Below are 26,781 nucleotides of genomic sequence, written 5' to 3'. Positions count from 1 at the left end.
TGGGAGTGCGCTGCTCTCTTGCACTGCTCTTCCCTGACCAGGGCCTGGGGTGCACCCCTGACATGGCATCCCCTCCTGCCTGGCTCCGCCTTTCTTGGGGGCGGCAAAATCTCCCTCACAGCCCTGTATTCCTCCCTCACCTCCTCCCGAGGCAATGGATTGAGAGCTGTTACTGACGGACAGGGTGGGGGGCTGGGGGTGAAGCCTGCAGATCCCTCCTGCATGAAGACCCCATGGAAGTGGACAGCAGAGGGGTCCTATAGGCTCTGGTGGGGATGAAGCCCGCGTTTTAGAAGGAAAAGCCATGGGCAGCGTCTGATGGGCATCCGGGCACCGCCCTGGCTGTAGCAGCAGGTGGCCTGTGCTGGCCAGTCCTCTCCTCAGCTAGCCTGCAGGTGGCCAGGATGCTCTGAGCTTGGGCAGCCCCTACCCTCCCTCAGACCATGTTCCCTGGGGCCCACATGCAGAAACAAGAGCACACTGTGGAGGGGGGTCTGAGTCTTTATTCACAGGCCCCAGGGGATGGAGGCAGCAAGGACAGAGACGACGGGGATGGGATGGTGCTCCAGGATGGCCTCTCCACCCCCAGGATTGTCAGGGAGCCCCTACAAGACTGTGGGGGCTGGAGGATGTGGAGTCCCACGAGTGGTGGAGGGTCTCTGCCTCGAGGGGCCTCTCTGGCCTCTCTACTTCCAGCGCCCACCCACTTTTCCCTTGGCCCAGGAACCAACCTTCTTGCTGCTGCAAATGGGAAGCAAGTGGTCCTTGAGGTTCAGGGCCTCTGGCCGTGTCCCTCCTGCTCCCCCACACTGGGAGGACTGTCAGCCCGACGCCAGGGTGCTCTCAGGGCACACCCCCGGCTTCAGTCCAGGTAGTGCACACTCACCTGTGCCTGGCAGACAGAGGTCATTAGTGTGGTTAGGGGGCTGGCACGTGAGCCTGGGACACCCTCCCTCTGTCCTCCCTTCCTTGCCTGAGGTACCACTGCAGACAGAGCCCCGAGCTGGGAAAGACGATCTTTGCAGATAATGATAATCCTCCCAGGCCTCAAAAGAGCTCATGCCCCTCCAGGCGGTGGCCTCCGAGGTCTGGCAGTCCCAGGAGCCTGCCCCATTTGTCTGAGCCCTTCACATGGCCGTGAGTGAGGCAGAGCTGGGTGCCGGTGAGCCATGGAGGCAGGCAGGGGACAGGAGTGCACCAGCCTGCCAGGCGGGCCCCTTACAGACAGGCTGTTCAGCAGGACACATGGCTGGCAAAGGCTGTGCCTTCTCACGTGTTCCTGAGCACCCTCAGCACATGGACACAGGCAGGCGCCTGCCCACCATGTCAACTGCCTGCCATCAGAGGGACCTGCAAGGATCCCTGATGACACAACAGGGAAGCTCTGAGGTCACGTGCACCATGGAAGACACTGCCCTGGGTGCTGCAAGGAAGCCAGGGCCACAGGAGGAGGGAGAGGGATCCCAGAAAACATCAAAACCCCAAGTAGCCCCAAACACTGCAATCCTTGGGGAAATGGAACTGGCTGCACCGCTGGGCTCGGTGACAGGACCCCCAGAGTGGCATCACTGGAAGCACCTGGGTGCAGCCCCATGCAGGTGATCGAGTAGCTATGCCAAGGGATGCCACAGCCTGCAGGGACACGATTTTATGGAAGAGGCATCATCATCATCCTGAGGAGTCCATTATTTTGGCCAGTGTAACAGAGGGGCTGGTGATGAAGCCCTGGCTGCTTAATTTCCTGTCCTAGGTCCCTTGGAGGGTGGGACGCTCGAGGGATGACCCGGGGCCCAGGTTGGCCACACCAAAGGCCGCCGTTGCAGCCCCATCTGGAGGTTCCCTGGCTACCTTCTCCCTGCAGCCATTGCCAGACTCAGGGTGAGGGCATGATGGGCGAGTCCCACTGGGCACCCTCCTCCTGGCTTTGCTATCCCCTAGGGCTCCTCTGGGTGCAGGAGAGGAAGGAGGCTCCGGGTCCCTGGCCACAGGCCTGCACATGCTGTCCCAAGTGACCTGGCCAAATTAGTCTCAATTCTGTCCTACTGAGGCCAGCCACCACCAGCCGTTGTTAGGGATTGGCTACAGCAGCTGGTCCGGAGGGCCCCTGTGTGCAGCACGGAGCAAGGACGGCAGGGCTACTCACTGGTTCTGGGCCTGGTAGATGCCGCTCCTGAGCGTGGTGATCTGTGAAAAACACGAATGAGTCACTGTGGTGAGCCGAGGGCCAGGCCTGCGTGTGTTGGGCAAAGGCCCATCTCCACCGCAGGGTGGGTGGAGCTGCTGGGACACCACTAGGGCTCCTTGGCTCCCTTACTGCCTCCTGGCTCTTTGTGCAGGGGGACACTATCCTTTGGCCCTCTGGCTCGTGCCTGGACTTACTCTCACCGGCCTGTACCGGACTGGGCTGCCACACATGGAAGCCTGGACCTGGCCACTTACCGTTAGCCTGTGGCAGGATGTGGGGCCGGGGCCTTGGAGCATGGATGGGGAGAGGGTGCAGGTGAGGCCTGTGGACACCTCCTTACGAACTCTGGCTCCCTTCAGCCTTGTCTTTGGGGCAGAGGAAATGGTGAGGCTTTGTTAAATAAGCCCCAAAGGTAAGGCCAGGCGCCTGGTGTCCTCCTCCCGCCATGGACAAACAGGGACTTTGGTAGCCTGGGTAGCAGTTGCCAGGTCCTGCAGGGCTACACCCTGGCGCTGAGTCTGGCAACACCTACCCCTCACCTCAGTTTGTCTTCACTGAGGTGGTTGATCTTGAGCGGCTTGCATCTCTCAGTGAGAATCTTCAGTTTGCGGGCTGTCTGCTTCTCGCCTTTCTTCTGGTCAGCCTGTAGGGGACAGGCCCAAAGAGAGGGCTTGCATCTCTCAGTGAGAATCTTCTTCATTTCGAAGGCTGTCCGCTTCTTGTCCCTCTTCTGGTCAGCCTGTAGGGTGCAGGCCCAAAGAGAGGGGCCCAGTCTCTGGAGGTCACTGGGTGCAGCCCACACTGAAGGCTGCCACCATGCTCCTAGCAGCGGTATGCACCTTTGCCAGATAGCTGCTCTAGTTGGCTCCCATGGAAGACAGAGCCTTACTCTTCTTCAGATCGTCCTCTGCCCTCCTCGTGGTGTCCTCCTCCTCCCTTCTGGCCTTTTCCTCCAGTGGACACCCTGTCCCCAAGATGCTCAGGGATGGAGGGAGTGCTGTGCTTCCTGGGCAGTTTTTAGGGACCCATCCTGGGCTTAGAACTGTCTGGAAGGAAGCTCCAGGTCTTGGCCAGGACTCGTTCTCTTGCACGGGTTTCTGCAGGGTGTGGAGGCCTTAGTCACTGGCTCTGATCAGCTGCCAATGACAATGGGAAACCCAGGAGAAGGAAGGTCGCAGCACCCTGCATTTCTCTGGGCCTGGGTCTCGTTTGCTGATGAGGCACGGGTGGGGACGGTGCACTCCTCACCGCCAGTCTGCTCTGGCGTTCGCTCTCCTACTCTGCACGAGTCCTCTGCTGCTCTGCTCTCTCTGCACGGTGCTTCTGGTGTGGCCAGAAAAGGGGGTCTGCTGGGCCTTCTCCCCAACTGCTCCCATGGTTCCCCCCAGTCCCTGCTGCAACCTGAACTGCCCCACTGACAATTCTCTCCTTGAGAGCGATCAGCTTCTCTTCCTCCTTCTTCTGAGCCTCAAAGTGTCCATCAATGAGGGCCTGGAGCTCCATTAGGTCTTTGTTCTGACACTTCTTCTGGATGTCCTGTGGGCAGGGGCAGTGGGCATCAGCCCCACCCCTCTCTCCAACCTCTGCCCTGCCTGGCCTGCCTTGCAGCAAGAGGCCCCTTCCTTTGCTCCAGCAGAGAAGCCCTGTCTCCCTCGGCCACCATGAAAATGGCAAGTGGCAAGGAATGCTTTGCCTTCTTCACATTGCCATGGCTGCTATCCTCATAGGGGCCAAGGGTGACCTGATTTCAGAGCCACACGGCCGGGATGGTGCCCAGCCACAAGGTCCTCAGCATCACTGGGGTGGACTGGCTCAGACTTGGCTCTGTCATCAACCTCAGAGATTCCCTGAATGGACCTGTCAGAGAAAAGACTGCTGAGTGACAGAAATTCGTTGGATAAATAGATGGGAATGTGAACAGATGAACTCACGGATGGGTGGATGAATGATACAGGATGGACACAGATGAGTGAGTGGATGGATGGATGGATGATTGGAGAAATGGGGGATGGACAGGTGGATGGATAGGTGAATGGATACAACAGTGGGTGGATAGTTGGGTGAGTTTATGCATGGGTGATTGGGTGTGTGGATGGATCCATGAATGAGTGAGTGGATACGTGGCTGGTTGGGTGGATGGAAGTAAGGGTCCATGGATGGATGAATGGGTGGATGAGTGGGTGGGTGGGTGATTGCATAGGTGAGTGGATAACGGATGGATGAATGAGTTGAAGGGCGAATGGGTTGGTGGATGGGTCAGTGGATGGATGGATGGAGAGATCAATGGTTAGGGGGTTGCATGGGTGGGCAAGTTGGTAGGTGGATGGACGGATGAATGAGGGATAGATGGTTGGGTGGATGGATGGGTGGATGGGTGAGTGTATTGATGGGTAGGTGAATGGGAAGGTGCTTATGTGGGTGGGTGGATGGATGGATAGAAGGATAGATGGAGGAGAAGGGTAGAGAGATGTTTCTTTTTAGAGGGGTTTCTTCTGGTCCAGGAATAGGTTACGGTAGAATTGCCCAGACCCAGGGGTCCCTAGCTCTGAGTACTTGGGAGGAAGTGACCTCCTGAGGCCTGGCCTGGAGCCCAAAACCTGGGTGGTGGGGAAATTGTGGCCATGTTGACCAGAGTCCTATAAACTTACATGGAAGTCTCCTTTCTCCTTTTCTGGGATCTTAGGAGCTGTGAGTCTCAAGAGCAGACAGAGAGGCCGATGAGCAGAGACACGGGAAGCCAACCCAGAGGGTCAGCCTGGTGCCTTTCTCTGCCTGGCTCCTCCTGACCCTGGTGCCCTCCTGCTCTGGCCTCCAACTGAGGATGCCCTGCCTAACGGCAGGTTTGCCCCAGCTTTATGCTTCTGAGGTTTGTAGCCCACCATCCTGAGAGTGGCTTGAGCCTCGTCAAGAAGGCCTCACCTTCCAGCGCCCCTGTCTGCCTTTCAGCTTCTTTCCATTGCAAGTGTCGCTGCACCACAGATACCAGGGAGGGTACCTCTGTTTCCTTCTCAAACAGAAAAACAAAGGCAGCCAGGTCGTGTGAGAAGCCACGGTGCGGTGGCCTCCCTGGGCAAGAATGGCTGCTGCGAGCCTGGGCATTTCCCCAGCCCCTCTTTTTCTCCAGCCCCTCCTTTTCCCCAGCCCCTCTTTCATCTTCCTCTCTGGGGTCCAAAGGAAAGAGGAGTCGAGGCTGGGAAGGAAGCAATCTGAAGGGGAAATGAGGCCCCCTCTCCGGTTCAGTGTGCGATCCCCTCCTCTAACCAATATACTGCAGTTGCAGTAAAGAGTTAAAACAACACTTTTTTTTTTTTTCAACAATATCAATCAAAAACTGGAGCAGTAAAAGGTTTCCTAGGCTCAGAAGCAGCAGAAGGTGGCTCTAAGGGAAGGAAGGCCACATGATGCCACACAAATGAAAAACTTCTGTACGTGAAAAAAAAGAACAATATGTAGGCCAAAAAAAAAAAAAGACTCAAAATATATTTTCAGCAAATACAGAGAAGACTTATAACCTTAGGCAAGCTGATGACTAAGAAAACACAGAGACACCTCTACCATGAGGCAAATGAGCATCGGCCATAGCTACCAGTTCTCAGAGAAGAGACCACCCATCCACAAACAGAGGGAATCGTTGGCCCCGAGTGACTACTGGGGCTCAAAGCCAAACAACCACGAGGTGCCCTTTCTCATCCATCCGAGGCTGCGACATCAAAGCACATTTCTGTCCTTGGGTGAGGAGGGTGTGGGACACAGACCTGCTCACATCCCACGGTAGAAGACAGTGTTGGCCAGGCCTTGTGGGAAGCAATTTGGCAGTGGATGTCACAGACTTAAGATCATTCATCGTCTTTCACGCTGTAATTCCAGTTCTGGGAAATAACCCTAAAGATGGAAAATGCTTTCCAACCGGCGTTATTTATGATAGTAAAATATTGGGGAAAGCCTGCAATAGGGGAATGGTTAGGAAAATTATGGTTTGTCCATTGGTGGAATATCATGTGGCTATTCAAAGTATTTAAGAAGACAGTGTGAAAACTTGGAAAAATACTTATGAATAGTGCTAAATTTTTTAAAAAGCAGAATTCAAGGCTGTATAGACAGTATGATGTTTGAAAAACAGCGCCAAGTTGAAATCTTTTTTTCCCAGCCCTATGTATGGAAAAAAGGAAGAGATAAGGCTTTTTAGTTCCTTCTGCTCTTTTCCACAGTCGGGCTGGCTGGGTGGGAGAATTATAGGTGACTTTTCTTTTCTCCTTTGACTTTTATATATTTCCAAATGTTCCTTCATGAGGTGTTTTATTTTCTTAATGAATAAACAAACGTTTTCTCTAAAAGGAGAAAATATCTCGTGATCTGGCATTACTTTTCTTAAAATCACTGACAAATAAAACGCAAAGGATGGAAATAGGCCGGCTATACCCTTTAGATGCGCTCACTCTTCTTCTGAGACTCTGCAGTGCTCCCCAAGTGGGAGCCAACAGTGAGTGTGTGCTAAGATGCTCTAAGATTGCTCCTCGTGCAGAGAAAAACGACGGCAAAAGCACTCAAGAGATGAATCATATAGTGAGTGCTGTGGCTTCTGAGTACTGATCAAAAGCAGAAAATTCGCAAGAGCTGCATTAAAAAAACAAATCTACGAAGTGCTGACAAGCAGCTACGCTGAGGACGAGAGCCTCCAAATTTGCCCAAAAGGGGAACAGGGGCCCCTGCACAGCCAAAGCTATTTTAGACACGGTCAAGGTGTCATTCTGCAGTGAGTTTCTGGGGTGAGTCCCCCACCTTTCTCCCACTTCCTGACTCACTTTCCTGTCGATTTTCACATCTAGGGCTCTGGGAGTCCTCAAAGTATAGTGGGGCATGGTGCAGTCCACCGAAGGCCGTGGGGTGTTGTGGTGGCCCGACTCCCTGCACCCCGCCTTCCTTCCTCGACTCTCTCCCACCCCCGTCTCCTCCCTTCTTTGTCTGTAGCCTCCTCCTGCAGGAAGCCCTCCTTGTTTGCACCGCATCACCTTGGGCAAAATCACACCCTTCTGGGACTCCCAAGCCCATCTTCCAGGTGAGCCTCATCCCTCCCACCTTGCAGTCTGAGCATCCCTCCGAGCATCTCTCTGAGTGCAGGCTCCAGGCAGCGGGCCCTGGCCTGCTCCCCTACCTCCACCACGGAACACACTCAGCACCAGGTCTGCCAGGACCCCACACTCACTTGGGCCTTGGCCTCTCCTTTGGTCAGCACACCATCAGCGTGGGGAGAGGGAGAGAGAAAGCTCGCGTGAGACTCGGAGGCCGGGGGCCTTGGGATCCCCCTGCTGAAGGCGGCCCTCCTTTTCAGCTGGGTGTACCCCCACCCCCCAGAAATAAGACAGCCCAGTTTCTGCTCTAGGCCTCCAAAACCCCTTTGAAGGGCTTTGAAGGGGAAGAGCACAGGGCCTGGAGCCGGGAGGGAGGGTGAGGAAGAGGAAGGGAAGAAATAGGAGCTAGACAGGCAGAGTCTTTGAAGGCTGGGAAGGGAGGAGTGGGAGGAAAGAGGATAGGGGCTTGGAAAGAAGATGGGGAAGGAAGAGGCTCGGGAGAAAGGGGAGAGGGGGCGCACCTGCCGGGGCTCTGGCGCTGCCGGGTGGTCCTGCCACTTCCCCCTCTGCTGTGTGGCAGAAGCTCAGAGCCTTGGCATCTGCGAGGCCCTGACAGCCCGAACCCGGTGGCACCATGTGGAGCAGCAAGGCCTGGCCTTCCGAGGCCCAGGCGTCAGGGGAAGAGAAAGATGCCCTCGGCCCTCCGAGTCTGAACCAACGCCCTCCTCTGCAGTTGGCTGATGCCAGCAGGCCTGGGCCCGGGGGTGGGGGTAGGGATCCTGCCTTGCCAGTGCCCAGCCCGGGGCCCGGTGGCCCTCGAGTGTCCAGGCTGGCAGATCCCTCGGTTGCCTGGGAGCCCCCTGCACATCACAGAGAGCCTGCCAGCACTCTTGGTTTTGCCGGGGGCCCTGAGGTCCCCCGTTCCAGATACCTTGGTGGGTGCGTGTGCATGGGGAGTGAGCACTGGGATATCCTGAGCGCCAAAGTCTGGCCAAGGGCCCAGAAGGAATGGTGTGGTGAGGACGATGAATGGGATGCCGGCCCCGGCCTTGCTGACTTAGGGGTTTTGCTGGACGCAGCGCCTGGCTGAGGAGGAACCCCTCGGGGTGGGAAGGCCAGCCAGAAAGAAGGGCAGGATGTGGTGGGAGGCTGAGTGCCTGAGTGCTTGGGGGGAGCGACCACATAGCCAAGCAGCAAAGCTCTCCTGGCGGCCCTGCCTCCTCTGCTCCTGCGCCACTCTGCCTTGCTGTCTATCTGTCGGCCTCAGTGCTGCTTCCAGAGTGACCTGGCAGCCCTGTCACCCCCACAGGCCATCTCCTGGGCACCCTCTCCCTGCACAGCTGGAGCCCCATCCCCCGCCTAGCATGCACTTTCTTGTTCAGGGGACTCTCTGAGGCTGGAGTCATGCAATAGCTCAGTCCCAACAGGGAGGAGCCCCTCAGCCCCACAGGCTCATGAACGGCGGAAGCTGAGAAGCATTCCCCAGCTGGGGCCCCTGACTTGAATCTTCAGCTTTCCAACCTCCACCCAGGGGTTCTGCCAGCCCCACTGCCAGCGAGGCCAGGCCCACCCAGGGGGCGTCCTCGCACCGGGTGTGTCTGGCTCGGGCCCAGGCGCTGGGTGGGATGCTGGGACCTGACTGGGCCTTTGCACACATGGCCCACAGCTGTTTCGGGTCCCCAGCGTTCCCAGCTTGGGCCTCAGCCTGCCTTTCTGCTTCACTCCACTTGCCCCTCCACAATCCCTTCCACGTCACCCCTCCCTACCTTCCTGCTTCTGGCTTGCTAACCGGGGCAGGGTGGAGGCCTCTCGTCCTGAGCTCTTCCCACCCCACTCCGGTGGATCCAGAGAGTCCCAGTGGACCCCAGCACCGTCCTACCAAGGCCTGCTCTGCCTTAGACTCAAGGCTGGCCACCCCCACCTCCCATCTTCCTGTTGGCGGCCCAGGAACACCCTCCTTGTCCCCAAGCTACAGAATGAATCCTCTCTGCCTGGGAGACCCAGAGGAAGTCTGCATTCCATCGGCCAGCCCTTCCTAAGCCAGGGTCCTCACTCTGTCCCGAGCCCAGAGGCCAGATCGGGTTACGTTGTTGGTCCAAACTGCACAAGGGGTGGGCAAGAGGGAGGAAGCGAGAGAGGACAAAAGGGAGGACGGGGGCTCTGGCCTGGAGGCTGAGGAGCGCCGGCGTACCTTCTTGAACTTCCTCTGCAGACGCAGCATCATGGTAGGCAGAAAGGGCAGGAGGGAGGGAGAACCAGTGTGAGCGGTGGCAGCACACAGAGGAGGGGAGGGGAGGGTCGAGGTGATGGGGCAAGCAGGCCAGGCCGTGCGGGGTTACACGGCCCCTCTTGTTCCTTCTTGGGTCCTGCACCCCCCAGATGGCCACACCTGCGCCCACATGGCATTGAAGTCACGCAAGTACCTGGTACATGAACTTCATGGGACAAGGAGGCCACTGAACAAGAGGCAAAACCGTGGGTCAGAGGTCAAAGGAGAAGGGTCCCAGGTGAATGGAAAAGCGGCCCGTCACCACCGCAGCCCGAGGGTGGGGTGTGTGCGGGGAGCCAGCAGGACACGGTCAGAATTGGCCCAGGCACCAGCACGGCCCCAGTCCCATGTCCCCAAACCCTGCTCTCAGCATCCGGGAGAACCCTAGATGGGAAAACGGAGCCTCAGAGGGTGGCCAGGAGCTGTGGCTCTTGCCCTGGGTGGAGGAGGCTCGGCACTGGGGCTGGACCTTCCTTTGCTAGACCCCATCCCCTTTCTGTCCGGGGGTGCCCCCAGAAGGGTGTCCGTGCCTTTGGCCGGGGCGCCAAGGCCCATGCATGAGGTTCTAACCTGGCTGGGCAGCACCAGGGGCCCACAAGGGCAGGGCTGGCAGCCCTGGGAGGCAGAGCCACAGATGGGCTATGGGAGGTGTCCCCAGGACCCCCACTTCCTCCTGCCATCCCAAGAGCTGAGGGCCCACTCGTTCAGTCCCTGATGGGATTCTTTCCACCCTCCGAGGGTACTGGCAGCCCAGGGTGCTAATGACATCTCTGCCTGCTGATCTGGGCATGAGACCCCAGCCCTCTTATCTGCCCCCAGGCCGTGTGCACCACAAGGGTCTCACAGCAGAAGGCTGTGAGGGGGCCTGGCGACAGGGGGGTGGCAAGGGCATGTGCACAAGGGACCCGACAGTGGCTCTGCCCCCAGCTGCCTTCCCTCCCCCGACCCTGTACTGTCCCACGATGTGGCTGGGGTCCCGGCCAGGCCCAGGGCTCAATGCCACCACGGGTTCTCGGCTTCCCGCCCTGGGGTGGAAGCTGGGGTGGGCCTACTTCTGGCCATGAAGCGTCCCCTCTGGCCCATGCCTGCGGATGCCCTGGTGACAAAGAGCCTAGCCTACACCTGCCTGGGGAGTCCCTGGCCCTGCTACTTCCTGGGGGACTGCGTGGAAGGCGTCCCACCCTCGAGACTCCATGCTGTCTCTGGTCAAGCATTGGCCATGGTTAGTGGGTTACATTAGGTCCACTTGTGGGGACCCCTTGGCTGGCTGGTACCTCGTGGCTTCCCCACCCTCTCCCACACCCCCACACGGGCTCAAGCCAGGCCCTGGGCCCCTCTTGGGGACCAGAAGTCCTGTGTTCTCGTACCTTCCTCATGGATTTCTGCAGTGGATGAGAGCTGGGGGTTGCGGGTGGCAGGGGGAGATAGGAGAGGGTTAGACAGGGACACGTGGCAATTCTTAGAGGTGGCGTGGAGGTCAACGTCTTCTGGAGCAGGAACGCTGGGGAGGAGACATGGGGGCCAGGGCCTCGCATCCCACTTACCTTCCTCCTGGGCTTCCTCTGAGAGCTGGAGAAGCCTGGAGCAGGAGAAGGCAGGGATGGGGGAGAGAGGAAACAGAGACAGTGATTAGCGCATACTCGGGCCGCAAGGACAGGAGGCTGGCCGGCTGAGAGAAGAGGGCCTGGGCTCGCTTGGCTGCGGTAAAAGATGGGGGTCAGTCCTTCATCTCTGGTCAGCCCCGGTGAGCTGGGACTGCCACCAGAAGAGCTGTTCACTGTCAACTGGGCTGGGCCAGAAAGCCTGGGGTCATCGGAAAAGTACACGAGAGGGCTGGGAGAGCCATTCTGAAAGCACATAGACATAGACGGACATGGGGTGGACATCTGCCTAGAGGGTGAGGGGGTTCTAGTGGAGCCCAAACTGAGCCTCAGGTTGTAGCAGGCCTAAGGGTGGGTTTAGGAAGCCGGTAAGGGATGCTGAAGCAGCTATCCATTGAGACCTGCTTCTCACACACTGAACTTAGCCACCCAGGCCACTTAGGCGGCTTAAGGTTCCACAGCCCTGAAATGTGCGTGTTACAGTTCCCTGATGGGTATTTCTGTCTCAGCCCATGGATGGCCTGGGTTTGCTCACTGCAGTCTCTTTTCGGAGCTTTGGGTTGTCCATGTGTGTCCCAGCGCCAGCACCCACAGGACTCTCAGCCCCCAGCCCTGGCCTCCTCTCTGAGGCCCTAACTCCCTCAGGTAGTACTAGAGGGGATTGAGCTACAGCCCCTGGCTGATGATCCAGGGGACTGGGGAAAGTGTTCCATGACAGGTCAGGTCTTGCCTCAAAGCCCGTTCCCCAGAGGCCAAGGAACAACCCCCAAGCTCCTTTCACATGAGGCCCCACAGCGGCCCCACCTTAGCAAGGCTGCAGACCTGGGCATTCATGGTCAGCCAACCAGCTGAAGAACCTCAGTTAGGCAGATTCCTGCCTGTAGCTGGGGGCTTGACCTTCATGATCCCAGAACCCCTAGCCTGCAGTGGAATGAGTAACCCTGTATCCTCCAGGGAGAGGAGTCCCAAAGTCTTATGCCAGGTGTACCCTTCCGCATACCACCTCCTCTACCATGCCGGGAGGCGCTCCTTTAGGAGGACGCCGACACGATGCTCCTTCATGATCCCTTCCATGCAGAGATAAGTGTTGTGACAAGAGGAAAGCTTCATCCTGCCTCCGGTAGGTACCTGGGATGGCTGAATTCCGGTCACCTGCCTGGCTAAGAAGGAGAAAGAGGAGAGACTCAAAGAGACCTTTTCATCTAGATGGGCGGAGGTGGCCTGCTAGCTGGGGTGAAGCATGCTTTTCTTCTTCTCAGCTCTCCCCGTAGACACCTTGTGGTACCAAGGTGACACCAACCTGACTCGGAAACCCCACCCCTTCCCCAGACACAATGTCCACAGCCTGAGGTGAAGTTCCCTCAGGTAGCTAAGCAGGACGTCTTCACGCTTTGTGATCCGGGCCGAATTCTGGGTGTGCACCTTGGGTTTCTGGGATGAGCCTGCTAGAAACAGGCATGGGCAGCCGGAATGGTTTCATGGCTGGAATTGGCATGCAGACTCCCCTTCCTCCAGGGACTTTCCAAGAGAAAAGTGCCCTTCAACATTGTGCTGTGTGTGACGGGTCCTTGGCGCGGATATTCTCCCCACTTCCTGATGAGCTTGCCTACCCGTCCCTACCACGTGCTCTGATGGCACCCACAAACAACCTGCCTTCCTATCTACAGGAGCCTGACCTCGGTTTCCCTCCCGTTCTCCATCCTCTGTCTTCTGGCTGAGCCCCTGCGGCTCTGGCCTGGCCCCACCCCATCTTGCCTTGGGAAGCCTAACACCCAGCCCCAGCTGCCAGCCAGCCCGAATGGGCAGCTGCAAGGTTGAGGATCTGGCCCAGAAACTGGGCATGCGCTGGGGCCTGGGGTGTTCGTGTAGCCCAGCTCCAAGAGAAGGATGTCCAGAGAGTCCTTTGCCAGCTGGGGCCAGGGCCAGGCTGTTCCCTCTGATCCTCCTCCTGCCACTTGGCGTCGGCCTCCTCCCTGGCCACCACCTGGACCACCGCCATTATGTTGTCCACAACCAGCACCGCATCCTCCCTCAAGGCCGCCTCCTCCCTCTGCACCGCTGCCGCCCTCTCCTGCCTCAAGGCTGACCACGGGAGCCCTCCTCCGGAGCTCCCACAGACCACGGCCTACTCCTCCCTCCCCACACCTCCGCAACACCTGGCCTCTGGGGGCCGCTTCCCCGGAAGCCCGCGGGCGTCCCCTGCTGACAATCCTTTGCCACACCTACGTGGACACAGTGTTCCCGGGAAGCCCCACCGGGCCCGCAGCCCGCCTTACTCGCCGTGGGCCATGGGCCACTGCAGGGTCACCTGCGTGCAGGAATCTAGGAGCCATAGGCAGAAGTCCTGGTCTTGCAGAGCCCTGCCAGCGGGCATCGCGGCCGCGACTGCGCTTGCGGGAGCCTCTGGGTCAGTAAGGCAGTACACAACAGCGTCCACGAAGGCAATCGAAGGGCATCCCTGGCTGCTGGCCTCCAGCGTACCCAGGGCACTGGATGAGAAGTCCTTCGGAATGCTCCTGGGAGAACAGCATCCTCAGGGAGGAAGCATGATACTGGGAGCCTGCATTTGCCTAGACCTGCGAGAGTCCCTGCAAGCGTTCTGTCCTCAAGAGCAGGGGAATTCTTGTACTTCTGTAAAAGAAGGCGACTTTCCTCCCACGCTCCCGCCCGGCCCCACCGTGCCTAAGCCGCCCAAGCCGCCGGCGCTGGTCCCTCTCTCTATACACTAGATCGGCAGTTCTCAGTAATATCTGCCTGGTCCGCCTAAGGAACAGAGATGTTTCATGTGTTCACTGTGGGTCAACGGCTTGCGACAGTCAGGATGCCAGTTAGGGTGTAGGACTTCCAAGCACCCACTTCCAAAGCGCACACTGCCGGCGCCCCCTGCTACAAGCTCTCGCGGCTTCTCGCGGAAGGCCTTCCCCGGGATGGTGGAGCTGCGGGCCACTGGATGCGGGAAACCCCGGAAGACGCCCTCCGCCCACGCACTGATCAGCCGCGGAGAGTGGCTGGCTGTTCCGGCACTTCCGGCGTGCTTGGCGCACGGTCCGGTTGTGGCATCTTAGGCCGCGGTCGGCCACCCGTTGTGCGGCAGCCAGATGCATGCGCCGTGAGGGCCCCGCGACCCAGAGGCCGTTTGTCCTACTCAAAAGCATCTTTATTTTCTGTTTCTCTGCTCAGGTTGGTCTCTCAGCAAAAATACAAAGACAGCGAGGTTTCTGGATGTTGTCTGTAAAAGCAGATGGGTTTTCAATGTGTCGGTGTTGAATTACGGGAGGACAAAGGAGGGAAAGAAATCGCTAGTGTTATTAAGAAACTAATTTTCATGAACTCGTTGTCTGTTTCTTGAGGAGTCTTCCTTTCACTGTCGGCCATGTCTGACCGGTGGGTAAGGTCGTGTGGGACAGCGAGCTAGGGCGCCATTGTTTTCGTGTGCACTTTCTATTATAGCGGTTTTTCTCTCGGTATGTGGTCATAATTTAAATATGCAGGCACTTTAATTTAACCACTGTGATGAAAAACTTGTCCTGTTAGTCAGCACGTGTCAAATTTCTGATTTGTCTGGCAGGAATGATCAACATTGGACATAAATTGCGTTACTTTAGTGTATGTAGAAGTCTGGGGCCATAAATAATCACAGTTTAAATTTGTGTCTGTAAAGCCTTGAAATGTCTCCCTCCTTGTAAGACACTATTGGAAATGTTTCCTGTATCTCTGGTATCGTAAATAATTTAAACCGAGTAAGTGAGTGTAATCGAGGTAAATGGCGATAGATAGCCTAAAACGGAAACGAAATAATCGCGCTTGAGTTACTTTATTAACCTGGCATGCAGACGTACTCTGGTAATCCGGGCAATTTGGGGAAGTCAAGATGGGAGGATGGCTTGTGGTCAGGAGATGGAGACCGGCCTGTGTAACATAATGAGCTCCGTTAATCTGTTGCCATTTTGGCACCAAGGACGGGCTTAGTGGAAGATGATTTTTCCCCAGACAAGGGGTGGGTAGGGGGAGAAGGCTGCGAGTTGGACACGTTGGGGTGGGTGGTGGGTGTCAGGGCCCCAACGGGCACCGGGTGTGGCGGGGCTTCGGGTCAGAGCGGTGTGACAGGGGGCAGGGACCGGGCAGGGGATCTGTGAGGAGGACAGGGTGTGGCAGCGGGAGGATAGGTGGGATGGTTTCTAGATGGAACTGTTCCACCTTAGGTTGTTCTCAGGCATTACGTTTTCGTAAGGAGAGCGCCACGTGGATTTTTCGCATGGGCAGTTCACAGTAGGGTTCCTGTGAGAATGCAATGCCTCTGCTGATCCCACAGGTGGCGGGGCTCAGGCAGTGCGAGTGGTTCACCACCTGTGCTGCGTCGGGATTACTAACAGGCCAGAGACAGGTACCCGTTGGAGGCCCGTGTTTGGGGATCCCTGATCTCTCGTATATTTCAAATCACTAAAAGTTTGTAAAATATTTAAAATATACTCCCCCAAGAAAGCATGTACTTTAATTAGGAGAATTTAATCATTTATCCAAATAGCAGTCTTGGCGTGGTGTTTCACCATTGAAATCCCATCGGTTTCATAGCCTCATGCAAGCAGATCACTTGAGCCCAGGAGTTCGAGACCAGCTTCGGCAACATGGGGAAAGCTGTTTCTATACACACACAGACACCCACACACATGCCCAGCTGAGATCGCCAGCCCCTGTACGCCCAGCTACTTGGGAAGCTGAGATGTGGCACGATCACTTGAAGCTGGTTGGAGGACGCTTCAGTCCTCCTCTCAGGAATATGAGAGAAGGAAGACAGTATTTATTAAATGCTATTAATGGACGTACACTTTGCCTAAAGGAAATTGAAGTCTCTGGAAAAAAAAAAAAAAGAAAACAAACACACAAACAAACAAAATCACATTGTACCTCCTAAATGTTTAGTTACCAAATCAAAGTATTTAAGTGCGGGCTTCCTGAGTATTGCAACTTTATAAAATCGCAATGGCTTTTGTTATCTAAGTTTTATAAAGGAGTTTTTGTGAGGTTTGTAGTAAAATGCAGCGTTTTTCCATGAAGTCAGTGCTGCTTTTGCTCTGTATGTTACACATTTTTCATATTTCGAGTAAGTAATACTAGGAAGATGTCAGCCTCTGTAAGGGTATTTCACTTGAGGTTTCAACACAGTATGTAATAAAATTTTATGTTTTGGGCTCTCTTATTGTTATCTAAATATAGATAAATTTTCATCCTTTACAGCTAAATGATGGAAGCGAATCAGCCTGGCAAGCTTTTCGTTGGTGGGCTAAGTAGAGAAGCCGATGAAAAGACGCTTAAAGCAGTATTTGGGGAACATGGTCGCGTGTCGGAAGGTAACTCTTGATGCCAACATATATTTCTGTATATTTTATATTTATTTTTTTACCAAAGTAGACATACACTGAAAATATTTCCTTGAATTCTTAAATTAAAATGATTTTTTTTGTTTGTTTTTAAACTGTTGTTTTGAAGTTTCTGTTTGATATTCGGATAATTCTCATGGCAGCAGCTGAAGGGTCTGTGGAAAGGGTCACCTACTACTTCAAAAGGAAAATGAGCAAAAGTAAATTATTTGTGCAGCTGGAGAGCAAAATGAAATATAATAGGCAGGTTATACGGGTGACTCAGTATTAAGAATCGTAGTAATGATGTGAAATGTAATTATTTTCTGATTTCATGTAACTCTAAGATGTGTGTTATTATGGTGAGTTAGTTATGTACATGTAAAATGTTTTCATGTATTTTAGTTGTTTGGAAGAAAGATCGAAAAAACAAGTGTAGAGGCTTCGCATTTATTACTTTTGAGAACCCTGCAGATGCTAGGAATGCTGCCAAAGATATGAATGGAAAGGTAAGGGTCCCTAGTGAATAATGTTTTAACTTTGTTTTTCAATTAGCAGTATTAGTAGGTCTTTCTAGTATTACTAAACTTTTGAAGATAGCAGAATGCCGTGTGAACTGAAATGCTTTAGCCATCCTCTTCTTTTTGCCTCATAGATGCAAGTGTTTTTGAAAGGATATAGAAATAAACGTTGTATGAATTACTCTATGGTAACCCAATTTCCATGTTTGTACTTCAATATGAGCGTAGGTAGATTTTCAGAAGCTTACAAAGAGGTTTAAAACTTAGAAAGAACCGTCAGGAATATGAGAGAAAGAAGTCAATATTTATGACATGCTATTAAGGGAGTTACGTCCGATTCCTGGAAAGACTTTTGTAGCGTAGACAAACCGTGGATATATACCTAGACACACTTACAAGAAAGAAGTCTTCCGTAAAGAGACACCTAGACAGACTCACTAGACGGAAACATTCTTGTCCATTCCCTGAAAATGTATTCTAGAGAAAGTATATTTAAAGAGGACCTTTTCACTGAAGGAAGTGTTAAGAAGTTGAACATAGAAAATAATATGAGAACATTGAATTTGGATAACAGAGCAACTAACTGACATTTTTGTCCCATCGTTGCCCTTTTCTCCTAAGCACATTTTTAGTCTGTCACCAGAGTGATTTATGTAACACGCATACCTAATTCCTGATTTTCCCAGTGTGTTGTTGGACTTGTTTTGATCCAATCCATGGACTCTTGTCCTATTGAGACTTAAATTCCAGGGATTGTGTGTTTACTACAGCTTTAAACTTTTCTGTAATACTGTTAACTACCGAATTCCTTTGTGTTGCAGTCAAGATCATTCCATCCTGGACGCTTTGGAGCTTTTTGTGTTTTATAACATTATCACAATCTGATTGTAGTTTCTGTTACCCTTTGTGCTATCTCGAGTATGCTTTCTTGGACTTGGTGAGCGTTACCATTCTCTGTAAATGTCTACGAAATAATAATTTATTCTTCAAAAACAACTTAGATTTTAGAGTTTCTTCCTCATCGTATATACTAGGTATTTTGTACTCCCTGTACCATGTATTAATCTCTCGATCGTTAAATTGTCTTTAGTGCATATTTAAACTTTCCTAGTTGCTTTCATTTCTGTTATATCTAGCAGACTTCCTGGTACACAGCAGACAGTACATTTTTATTCACTCTTATACTTCTGTGTTTGAAGGTGTGGTAGAACACGAGAGCTGCTTTCTCTTCATGGCATGGTGTCAGGACTGGAGATAATTTTGACTTTTGTATAGTAATCTATGATAATTTTTTCCGCTAGTTTTCAAGCAGAAGAAGAGGTAGTTTTTGTAGCTGTGATTTCTAAATCACTTCATCTCCCATATTTTATTGTATAAAAATAAATATAAATGTTATATGCACATAACTATTAAGAACGGAAATAAGGAGGTACTTAGAGTTTTCAGGACGAATGAGGAGTTTAAGAAATTTTGGCTGACCTTGGAATACTGGGAAGCGAGCAGCCATGTGCAAATCTGGGGAAAATATTTTTGGCCCAGAAGTAGCAAAAGAAGTCTCAAGGTAGGAACAACTGGCTACGTGGCTGCAAGAGATCTTGGAAAGTATCTAAGATCTTCCCCCAACTACCAAAAGCCATGTGATTTTGAAATAGAGTTCTTAGCTAAACTGTTTTGAAACATTGCTTTGGCCTATAGAAAAGATTAAATTGAAGAAAGTTATCGTGAATTTAATTAGGACATTTAAGCATTTCTGAGAAACAGCATGCAGTACTCTACTACGAGTTGTTTTACAGGGACACGTCTAAGGCCAAATAAGAAATTAGTAAGGCAGAAGACATGAAGGAGACCAACCCTATATCACATTTAAGGAAACAGAAGTAGAGTAAATACAGAATTGTAAATTATACTGGGACCTTGTATGTGAGTATGAGCACAATAAACAGGAAACAATTCAAAATGAATAATGTAACTAATGCCTTTGAATAAATAACCTTACTTTTTAAAATGACACATTCTTTTATATACACTTGAAACACTGAGGCTTTTAAATAAGTGACGTGGATGCAAAGGTGAAGTAAATTATGTATTGTAAAGAACATGTGCCACATTGTCTGGCAGAATGTGTGATGGGTTAATTTTTTGAGGTGTTATTTTTTAATATTGGAGGCCTTTCAAGGAAACTGAATAATAGAATTTCTGTTTATCCCTTCATGGAAGGCATGTGCTCAGCAAATGTCTCAAATTTCACATTGTGAAGGACGCGATCATTTCAGGAAAAAAAAAAAAAAATTAAAAAAAAAAAGAAAAATGTTTGTCTTTGGTGAAAACGTGTAGAACTGAAATAGAGTTGATGTAAAACATCTGTAAAATGTGTTTAGGTTAACTGTGACAGTTTTCTCGATTGTATACTTTATTCTTTCAGTATTTGTATGGAAAAGCAATAAAAGTAGAAGAAGCCAATAAACCATCCTTTCAACGTGGTGGTACGCGGAGAACACCACCTCCTTCAAGACACAGAAGCCCTTCGGGAAGTCTGAGGTCTACAAGAAGAAGCAGTGGAGGAAGAAGAGGGTGGCATCACTCACGTGGAGGACACTTGGGTAATGTTTTACAATATAAAGATGGAACCATAGGACTGAAAGACAGTGTTGGAAGATGTAGAAATTTCTCAATTTTATTTACTTCCCAGGAAAAGTAAATTCTTGTTGATAAGCAAAATCATTTGTAAGTGCTAAAGACGTATTATAGGAAAGATTGAACTAATATCTAAAAGTTGTTTTAAAATCTTAATTACTTTGCACGGAAATAACATAAATTTCAACTGAACTGAGTTTATGAATGATGATTGTGTGTACTCCACAGGTTTTCTGCAGAACTCATTCACATTCGTAATACTTTAGAGTTTCTCTCTTTGGGGCCCCGTAGTTCATAGATGTTGCATTGTCAAAATACAGTGAAATCTTGAAAACCTTCCAGAAGGACAGTAGAAACTCAGTATTTTAGGATTGCTTGCACAACATTTATTTTTCTGTGTATACACGTGCACACATGGATGCAAATATTTTGATATGGATAATTTGCATAGTGGGCTGCCATAAAGCATTTTCCACTTAAGGAATGTAGAACGTTAATTAGTCAAAAGAGTCTGTGACTCAGGAAATATCTAAGTTTAAGTCTTTCTTAGGCTTCAAAATCCTACTCTGACACTTCTTTTAAATAAAACCTTTTGACTATTGCAGGCATAATGAATATCGTGACCCCAAAGACAGAGGAAAGCAGATATTTCCAAATAGTACTTTAACTGGTTCATGCTTTAGTGATACCAGTAAAAATGTTGAAATGTAGCTCAACGTACTTTCTATTATTTTATCAACACCGCAGGGACCTCCCGTGGTACACCACATGAGGGAGGGCCTCTGATGACTTAGGGTGGAAGGAGTCACCACGGTTATAACAATACATGAGATAGACATGGCAGAAGTCTGGAGAGTTACTCAAGGAGCCGTGGTGATTTCTGTTCCCGTGATGGTGAGCACGGTGGAAGAAAGGAACAGATAGGGTGCACCATCCTCCTTGTGAAGCACATTGTAGCTCAAGTTACAGGGCTTCTAGAGGTGGTGGTAGGGAAAGCTGATGTGAAGGAGGAGACTAAAGCAGATCTTTAAAATAATAGTTCTTGCATACCAATTCTTTCTCACATATCGAAAATTAAAATGTTGTTTCAGCATTATTAGCTGAGTACCAGTAAAAGAAATAGGTTGGTTTGTGGGGAGAGGTAGATACTGTCTTATTCCATGAATTTTTTGAGGTATACTGATGAAAATGAATTTTTTCAAAGTAATTTCATAATTTTGAATGCTATTTGAAAACTGTCTGTTAAGATGTAATGTCTGTAATTCAGTTTTGTTTTGTTTTTTTTTTTTTGAGACGGAGTCGCGCTCTGTCGCCCAGGCTGGAGTGCAGTGGTGCGATCCTGGCTCACTGCAAACTCCACCTCCTGGGTTCATGCCATTCTCCTGCCTCAGCCTCCCGAGTAGCTGGGACTACAGGCCTCCACCACGACACCAGGCTAATCTTTTTGTGTTTTTAATTGAGACGGGGTTTCCCCGTGTTTGCCAGGATGGTCTGGATCTCCAGACCTCGTGATCCGCCCGCCTCGCCCTCCCAAAGTGCTGAGATTACAGGCATAAGCCACCGCACCTGGCTGTAACTCAGTATTTTAGGATTGATTCAACTATATTTGTTTTTCTGTCTATACATGTGCAAGCATCTAAGCAAATCTATTTTATTTTTCATTTCATATGGAGAACTTGCGCATTGGCCTGCCATATAGCATCTGCCGTTTAAGGAATGTAGAACTCTAATTTCTTCAAAGAGTCTGTGACTCAGGAAAAGTCTAAAGATCACATATAAATCATATTTCTATGTGTGTGTATATATACATATATTTATATATGTGTGTATATATACATATATTTATATATGTGTATATATATTCACACACACATATATAAATTTTTTCATTATTTATTATGCAATTCTTAAAGATTATTAAAATTGAGCATAGCCCAAGCTGAAAATTACTATTACATAAGGGAAGTTTAAGAATCTAAATTATGTTAACAAGTTTTAGAGATCATGTACTTTTCTAAGGTGTCACCTTTTGATTCTGTAATTATTTGAGTTCCTTTGAGTGGAATTTGGTTTAATTTTATGATATGTTTTCACGAAGCTTTCTTCATACCAGAATGATATGAGCAGCCATTTATTACTGATCTCCTAATATGTTTTTCTTGATCTAGATTATATTTAGATATTTGAATGATAGATTTCTGCTCTTTCTTCACTCTCCACTTATCCCACATCTCTCTCTCACACCAATATATGAAATGATTCCTGATTATTTTTGTAGATTTTCTAAATGGACTTTTATTGCTTGAATTAAACTAATTTCATATAGAAATACTAAAGGTTATTAGTTTAGATAATTGTGCAATTTTACAATTACAATCTGCAGGAAAGATTTATACACATCTAATATTTAGCCATTTAAAAAACAGCGACGTTTCTCAACTAAAAAGATTTTGTATGAAATACAGGTGATGGTGGATACACTCTTGATCTCCACATGAGTTCTTCTAGGGGAACGTTTGGAGTTAAAAGAGTTCCATCTTCAAGAATTGGAAGTCCTCCTCCTAAAAAATCTGCTCCTTCAACTGTGGCAAGAAGCAATAGTGGGATAGGAGGCCAAGGTAAATGCTACCTGAGAGCCAGACCGTAGTTTTTGTATGACTGAAAATGAGCTATTTACCTGAATGCTTAATTTAAGATTGAGTAACACATTAGAATTGACACATACATGGACATACTTATTGATTGATAGCTTTTATTTTAGTTTGAATCTCGCTAGGTGAATTTCAGATTTATGGTGAAGAAATACTTGACCTTTTAACTGCAGATCAAAGAAGCGATTACAAAGAGGCAAACGTTCCATTTAATGCTTTGTTTGCTAGAGAATTCCTCTTAATTTTTCTCAAAGTTCCCAGCAGTATTCTTTGATGGGAGGCTTCTTAGTCTAATGAATCCTTGCATATCCTAGATCCCTTTCTATTTGACCCCTGGTGTTCCAATCTAAAAATTGTGTGTTCAGTTTCTTTGTCAGGTTAGAGTCTTGCTGTCACCAGGCCAGGCTGCAGTGGTGAGATGATGGCTTGCTACAGCCTCAAATTCCGGAGCTCATGCAGTCCTCCTGTTTCAGCCTCCTGAGTTGCTGTGACTCATGGCATGCACCACCACACCTATCCAATTTTTCTTTCCCTATTTTTGTAGAGACAGGATCTCACTACATTGTCATAGCTGACACTAAAGCCCTGGGCTCAAGCAGTCCACCTGCTTTAGCCTTCCACAGTGGCTCGAGGCGTGAGCCACTGGGCCTGGCCAGACAGTTTCTGTGACCTCGGTAATGCTTGTGTGCAAGGTGTTCTTGCTGGTTCTTTGAGGATACTACAAGAGCATTTAGCAGAAAAGCAGTCACTGGGCTTTAATACTGTTTAACAAGATAAGTAAGGATTGAAATGTAGACATGAAGGAGTCCAACATTTTTCAGCTAAGTTGATATCACAGAAATGCAGAGTCGTGAAGTTCAGGGGCTGTACATTTATCATTAAGATTGTACGGGGATGTTTAAACCTTAACGCGAGATCCTTAGTGCAGGATTTGAAATTATTTGAGGAGAGAATTTAGAACTAAGCAACACGAGGTGAGCAGTAGGATTGAATAGAAGTAATAATCTTGAGAAGGAGGAGAAGGGTAAGATTTCAGATGGAACAGAAGAAAGCACGATAAAAAAGTCACCGTTCTCAGCAAAGAAGTTTAAGCAGAGCAAATTAAAATTCTTACTAAGGCATGCATCATAATATGGAGGAAATGGAAACCTTCTGTTTTCAATTTTACATTTCGTATTAGAGGATTGGTGAAGTTAGGTAGTAATTGAGTTCACAATACTTAAGCTAGCACATTTCCACTTAAAGATTAGCCAGTGAACACATCATAGGTGAGAGACTGACCTGTCAGAAATAGCACGTGAAGCCTGTATTAAAGGAAAAACTGTTCTATTTTGAATGAGGCACAATGATGTAATGACTCTTTTACCAGTATTTCTTATTCCATGTAAAATAAATCTTAGCCATCGTTAGAAAAGCTGGAGGAGCATATTTTAATTTGTCCTCATTTAAGATAGAGCCAACCACTTGGAGATAAAGAAGAACTTTTGTGTACAGATTTCACATTCAGTAGTTCATGGGTTGCACTACTTGTGTGTGTGTGTGAGACAGATTGAACAAGATGGGTAAATGTACTTTCTTTGGCTGAGATAGGACACCATATGCAAACTTTAAAATCAGTGTAAATTTTGACGGTTTTATGCATTTTCCCTGTGTCATTAATAGTCATCAGTAATTCACATGAAAAGGAAGATAACAACTAACTAGTTATTTCCAGTTAAAAATGAACTGTTAACCTGAGAATTAATGTTTAGCTTAAACTGTGTTTAAGAGGAACTGGCCTTTTAGGAGCCAAGAGATTATACAAAGCTGTAAGCTATGCTGAAGGTGTCATGAATGTCTGGTAAATCAGGGAAAGAGAAGGAGAGTCATGGGAGAAATAATTTTTAAAGTTGTTTTAGAGTAGAAAAGATAGTTCTTCAAATTTTCTGTACTTTACGTAATATGTCATCATGTTAAATTAAAGGTCCCATTTCACGTGGAAGAGAGAACTATGCAGGTCCTTCACGCAGAGAGCCATCCTCCTCCCGGAGAAAGAACAGTACCTCAACAAGAGATGATGCTTATGCAACTAAAGATAGGTAAAGGAAAATTGAAAAAATAGTTGGTTTTTTGTTGTGGTGATGAAATGCACATACCAAAATTAAACATCTTTGGGTTAACAATTAAATGGCATTAAATGCATTCTGTGTTGTGTAACAACCACCTCTATTTAGTAAAAAAAAAAAAAAAAAAAAAAAAAAAAACATTTTCATGACTCCGGACTACAGCTCCACTATCAGTTAAGCAGTCCCTTTCCTTTTCTCCCTTCCCGCTGCCACCAGGAAACATCAATCTGTGTTCTGTTTATGAACTTACCTGTTGTGGGCATTTCCTTGTAATGGGCTCAAACACTACACGACTTTTTTGTCTGTCTCTTTTCTTTCTGCTGGATGTCCTGAAGGTTCGTTTACGTCATCGCACTTCACTCCTTACACAGGCTGTTAACCCATTATTTTGTTTGGGTTGTTTCCACCGCAGTATTTCTAGGCACAAATATTAGCTTGAGTACACTTACTCAATTCTGGCTATGTATGTGTGGAGTTGCTTGATCATATGATAATTATGTTTGTTTTCTTCAGGACCCACCACATGTCTCCATAGTAGCTGCCTCATTTTCCATTCCAGCAAGCACTGTATCAGGGTTCCAGTTTACCTACATCCTCTGAAAGACTTGATATTTCCAGCTTGTTACAATTTATAGGCATTCCAGTATGTGGGAAGTATGGTATCACATTTTGGCTTAGAAATGCATTTTCTGAATCCCTAATAAGGAGTATCAGTTCCCCGTACTTTTTGGGTATTTGAATATATTGTACTTGAAGAAATGTCTGTTTAGATGTCTGGCCTTTTTTTTTTTTTTTTTTTTTAAAGTTGTAAACAGGTTATGTTTTGGATACTAGAAGTTGATCATTTAAAATTTGTTTCTTTAAAACTTATGCAAGCATAAATCATCGAAGTTCCCGAGACACCAGGTGTTATGCTCCGCCACGTAAAGACTGTGCATGGCGTGATTATGGTCGTTCTCTCCGTGATGAACATTCTTCTAGACGATATGGGTACTATAACATTTTCTGGTTTTCTCCAATATACGTCTTAAATTGTTCATTCTGACACTAACGAAGAGGTTTTTTGTTTTGTTTTGTTTTGTTTTTTGTTTAATAGTGATCATGACGGCCATGGTAGAGATGATTCAGAACGTCCAAGTGGAAGTTCCTACAGACATGCATGTCAGAGTTATAGTAAGCGTCCAGGTATGTTTTGTAAATTATACAATTATATTTAGTAGACCAGATCATTGCTGTAACAAAATTTTAGGGAAAATTACAAAGGAAAACCATAACATGTTTAAATGTTGGGAAAGGTTAACAGTGTAAAGCCTAGGGATCTATAGGAAGGTTAGAACTTCAATTCATTTACAGAAAACGTGACTCAACCTTTATTTTAGAATAGACTTTCTTAAGCTTCAAAATACTACACTGACACTTCTTTTAAATAAAACATTTTGACTATTGCAGTCACAATTAATATCCTGTCAAGAGAGGCAGAGGAAAGCAGGTATTTCCAAATAGAACTTTAACTGATTCGTGGTTTAGTGATACCAGTAAAAATGTTTCAATGTAGTTCAACATAAGTGCTATTATTTTATCAACCCTGCAGGGACCTCTCGTGGTGTACCACCTGCACCAGGTCCTCGGATGACTTTCAGTGGAAGCAGTCGCCGTGATTATAACAATACACGAGATAGATATGACAGAAGCCGGGAGAGTTACTCAAGGAGCCATCGTGATTCCTATTCCAGTGGTCGTGAGCACAGTGGCAGAAAAGAACAAACCTATCCACCTTCAGTGGATAGGGTGCACCGTGATCCTCGTGAAGAATATGGGAGCTCAAGTTACAGGGCTTCTAGAAAAGGTGTTGGGGGAAGCCGATCTGAAAAAGGAGACTGAAGCAGATATTTAAAATAAGAGTTCTTCCGTGGGTATCGAAAATTACAATGTTGTTTCTGTATTATTACCTGAGTACCACTACTAGAAATAAGTTAGTTTTGTAGGGAGAGGTAGCTATTAACTTCCTCCATGAATTTTTTGAGCTGAAAAGGAATCTTTATCAAAGTAATTTCATTATTTTTAATACCATTTGAAAGCTATCTGTTTAGGTGTAATGTGTGTAGTAAAATTTTCAGAATAAATCTATACATGGAATGCAAAGTGCCTGATTTTATTGCTACACGTGCTCAAAAGCAAATTCAATAGCAGAGTAAACTGTGTTGTTTGTAAAAACTTGCGTTTGTTGGTTTGCACATAAAAACATACAAAAGTAGGCGCAATTGCAGTCTTCCTTGGAAGCTGCACAAGTTTCCTAATTAGGCTGCGTTTCTTTTAAAAAACTTACCAGCTTCAGCTGTGCAAGGTGGCTCACGCCCATAATCTCTTCTCTTTGGGGGACCTAGGTGGA

At 48.8% G+C, this 26,781-nt stretch overlaps 1 protein-coding gene and 1 pseudogene across 4 annotated transcripts; one reads left to right on the top strand and one right to left on the bottom strand.

The window, feature by feature from the left end:
- Positions 1-2,674: 2,674 nt before the first annotated feature.
- On the bottom strand, positions 2,675-13,123 carry LOC129047325 (troponin T, fast skeletal muscle-like; annotated as a pseudogene).
- A 1,023-nt stretch (positions 13,124-14,146) lies between these two features.
- Positions 14,147-26,556, top strand: LOC129053437 (RNA-binding motif protein, X chromosome-like). Of its 4 annotated transcripts, XM_054545491.1 has the most exons (9): positions 14,147-14,304; positions 16,360-16,472; positions 16,887-16,990; positions 19,425-19,602; positions 22,102-22,254; positions 24,251-24,365; positions 25,269-25,382; positions 25,489-25,577; positions 25,984-26,556. In XM_054545491.1, exons 2-9 carry the CDS (start codon positions 16,364-16,366, stop codon positions 26,271-26,273), a joined length of 1,152 nt encoding a protein of 383 aa, XP_054401466.1. In that variant the 5' UTR covers positions 14,147-14,304; positions 16,360-16,363; the 3' UTR covers positions 26,274-26,556. The 4 variants fall into 4 exon arrangements, with proteins under 4 accessions (XP_054401466.1, XP_054401468.1, XP_054401464.1 ...); XM_054545493.1 differs by lacking the exon at positions 25,269-25,382 and having other exon boundaries at positions 14,167-14,304; XM_054545489.1 differs by lacking the exon at positions 14,147-14,304 and having other exon boundaries at positions 16,358-16,472.
- Positions 26,557-26,781: the final 225 nt, after the last annotated feature.

Source organism: Pongo abelii, chromosome Y (assembly GCF_028885655.2).
Source record: "Pongo abelii isolate AG06213 chromosome Y, NHGRI_mPonAbe1-v2.0_pri, whole genome shotgun sequence".
Lineage (NCBI taxonomy): Eukaryota > Metazoa > Chordata > Mammalia > Primates > Hominidae > Pongo > Pongo abelii.
This window is presented reverse-complemented; position numbering and strand designations above follow the sequence as displayed.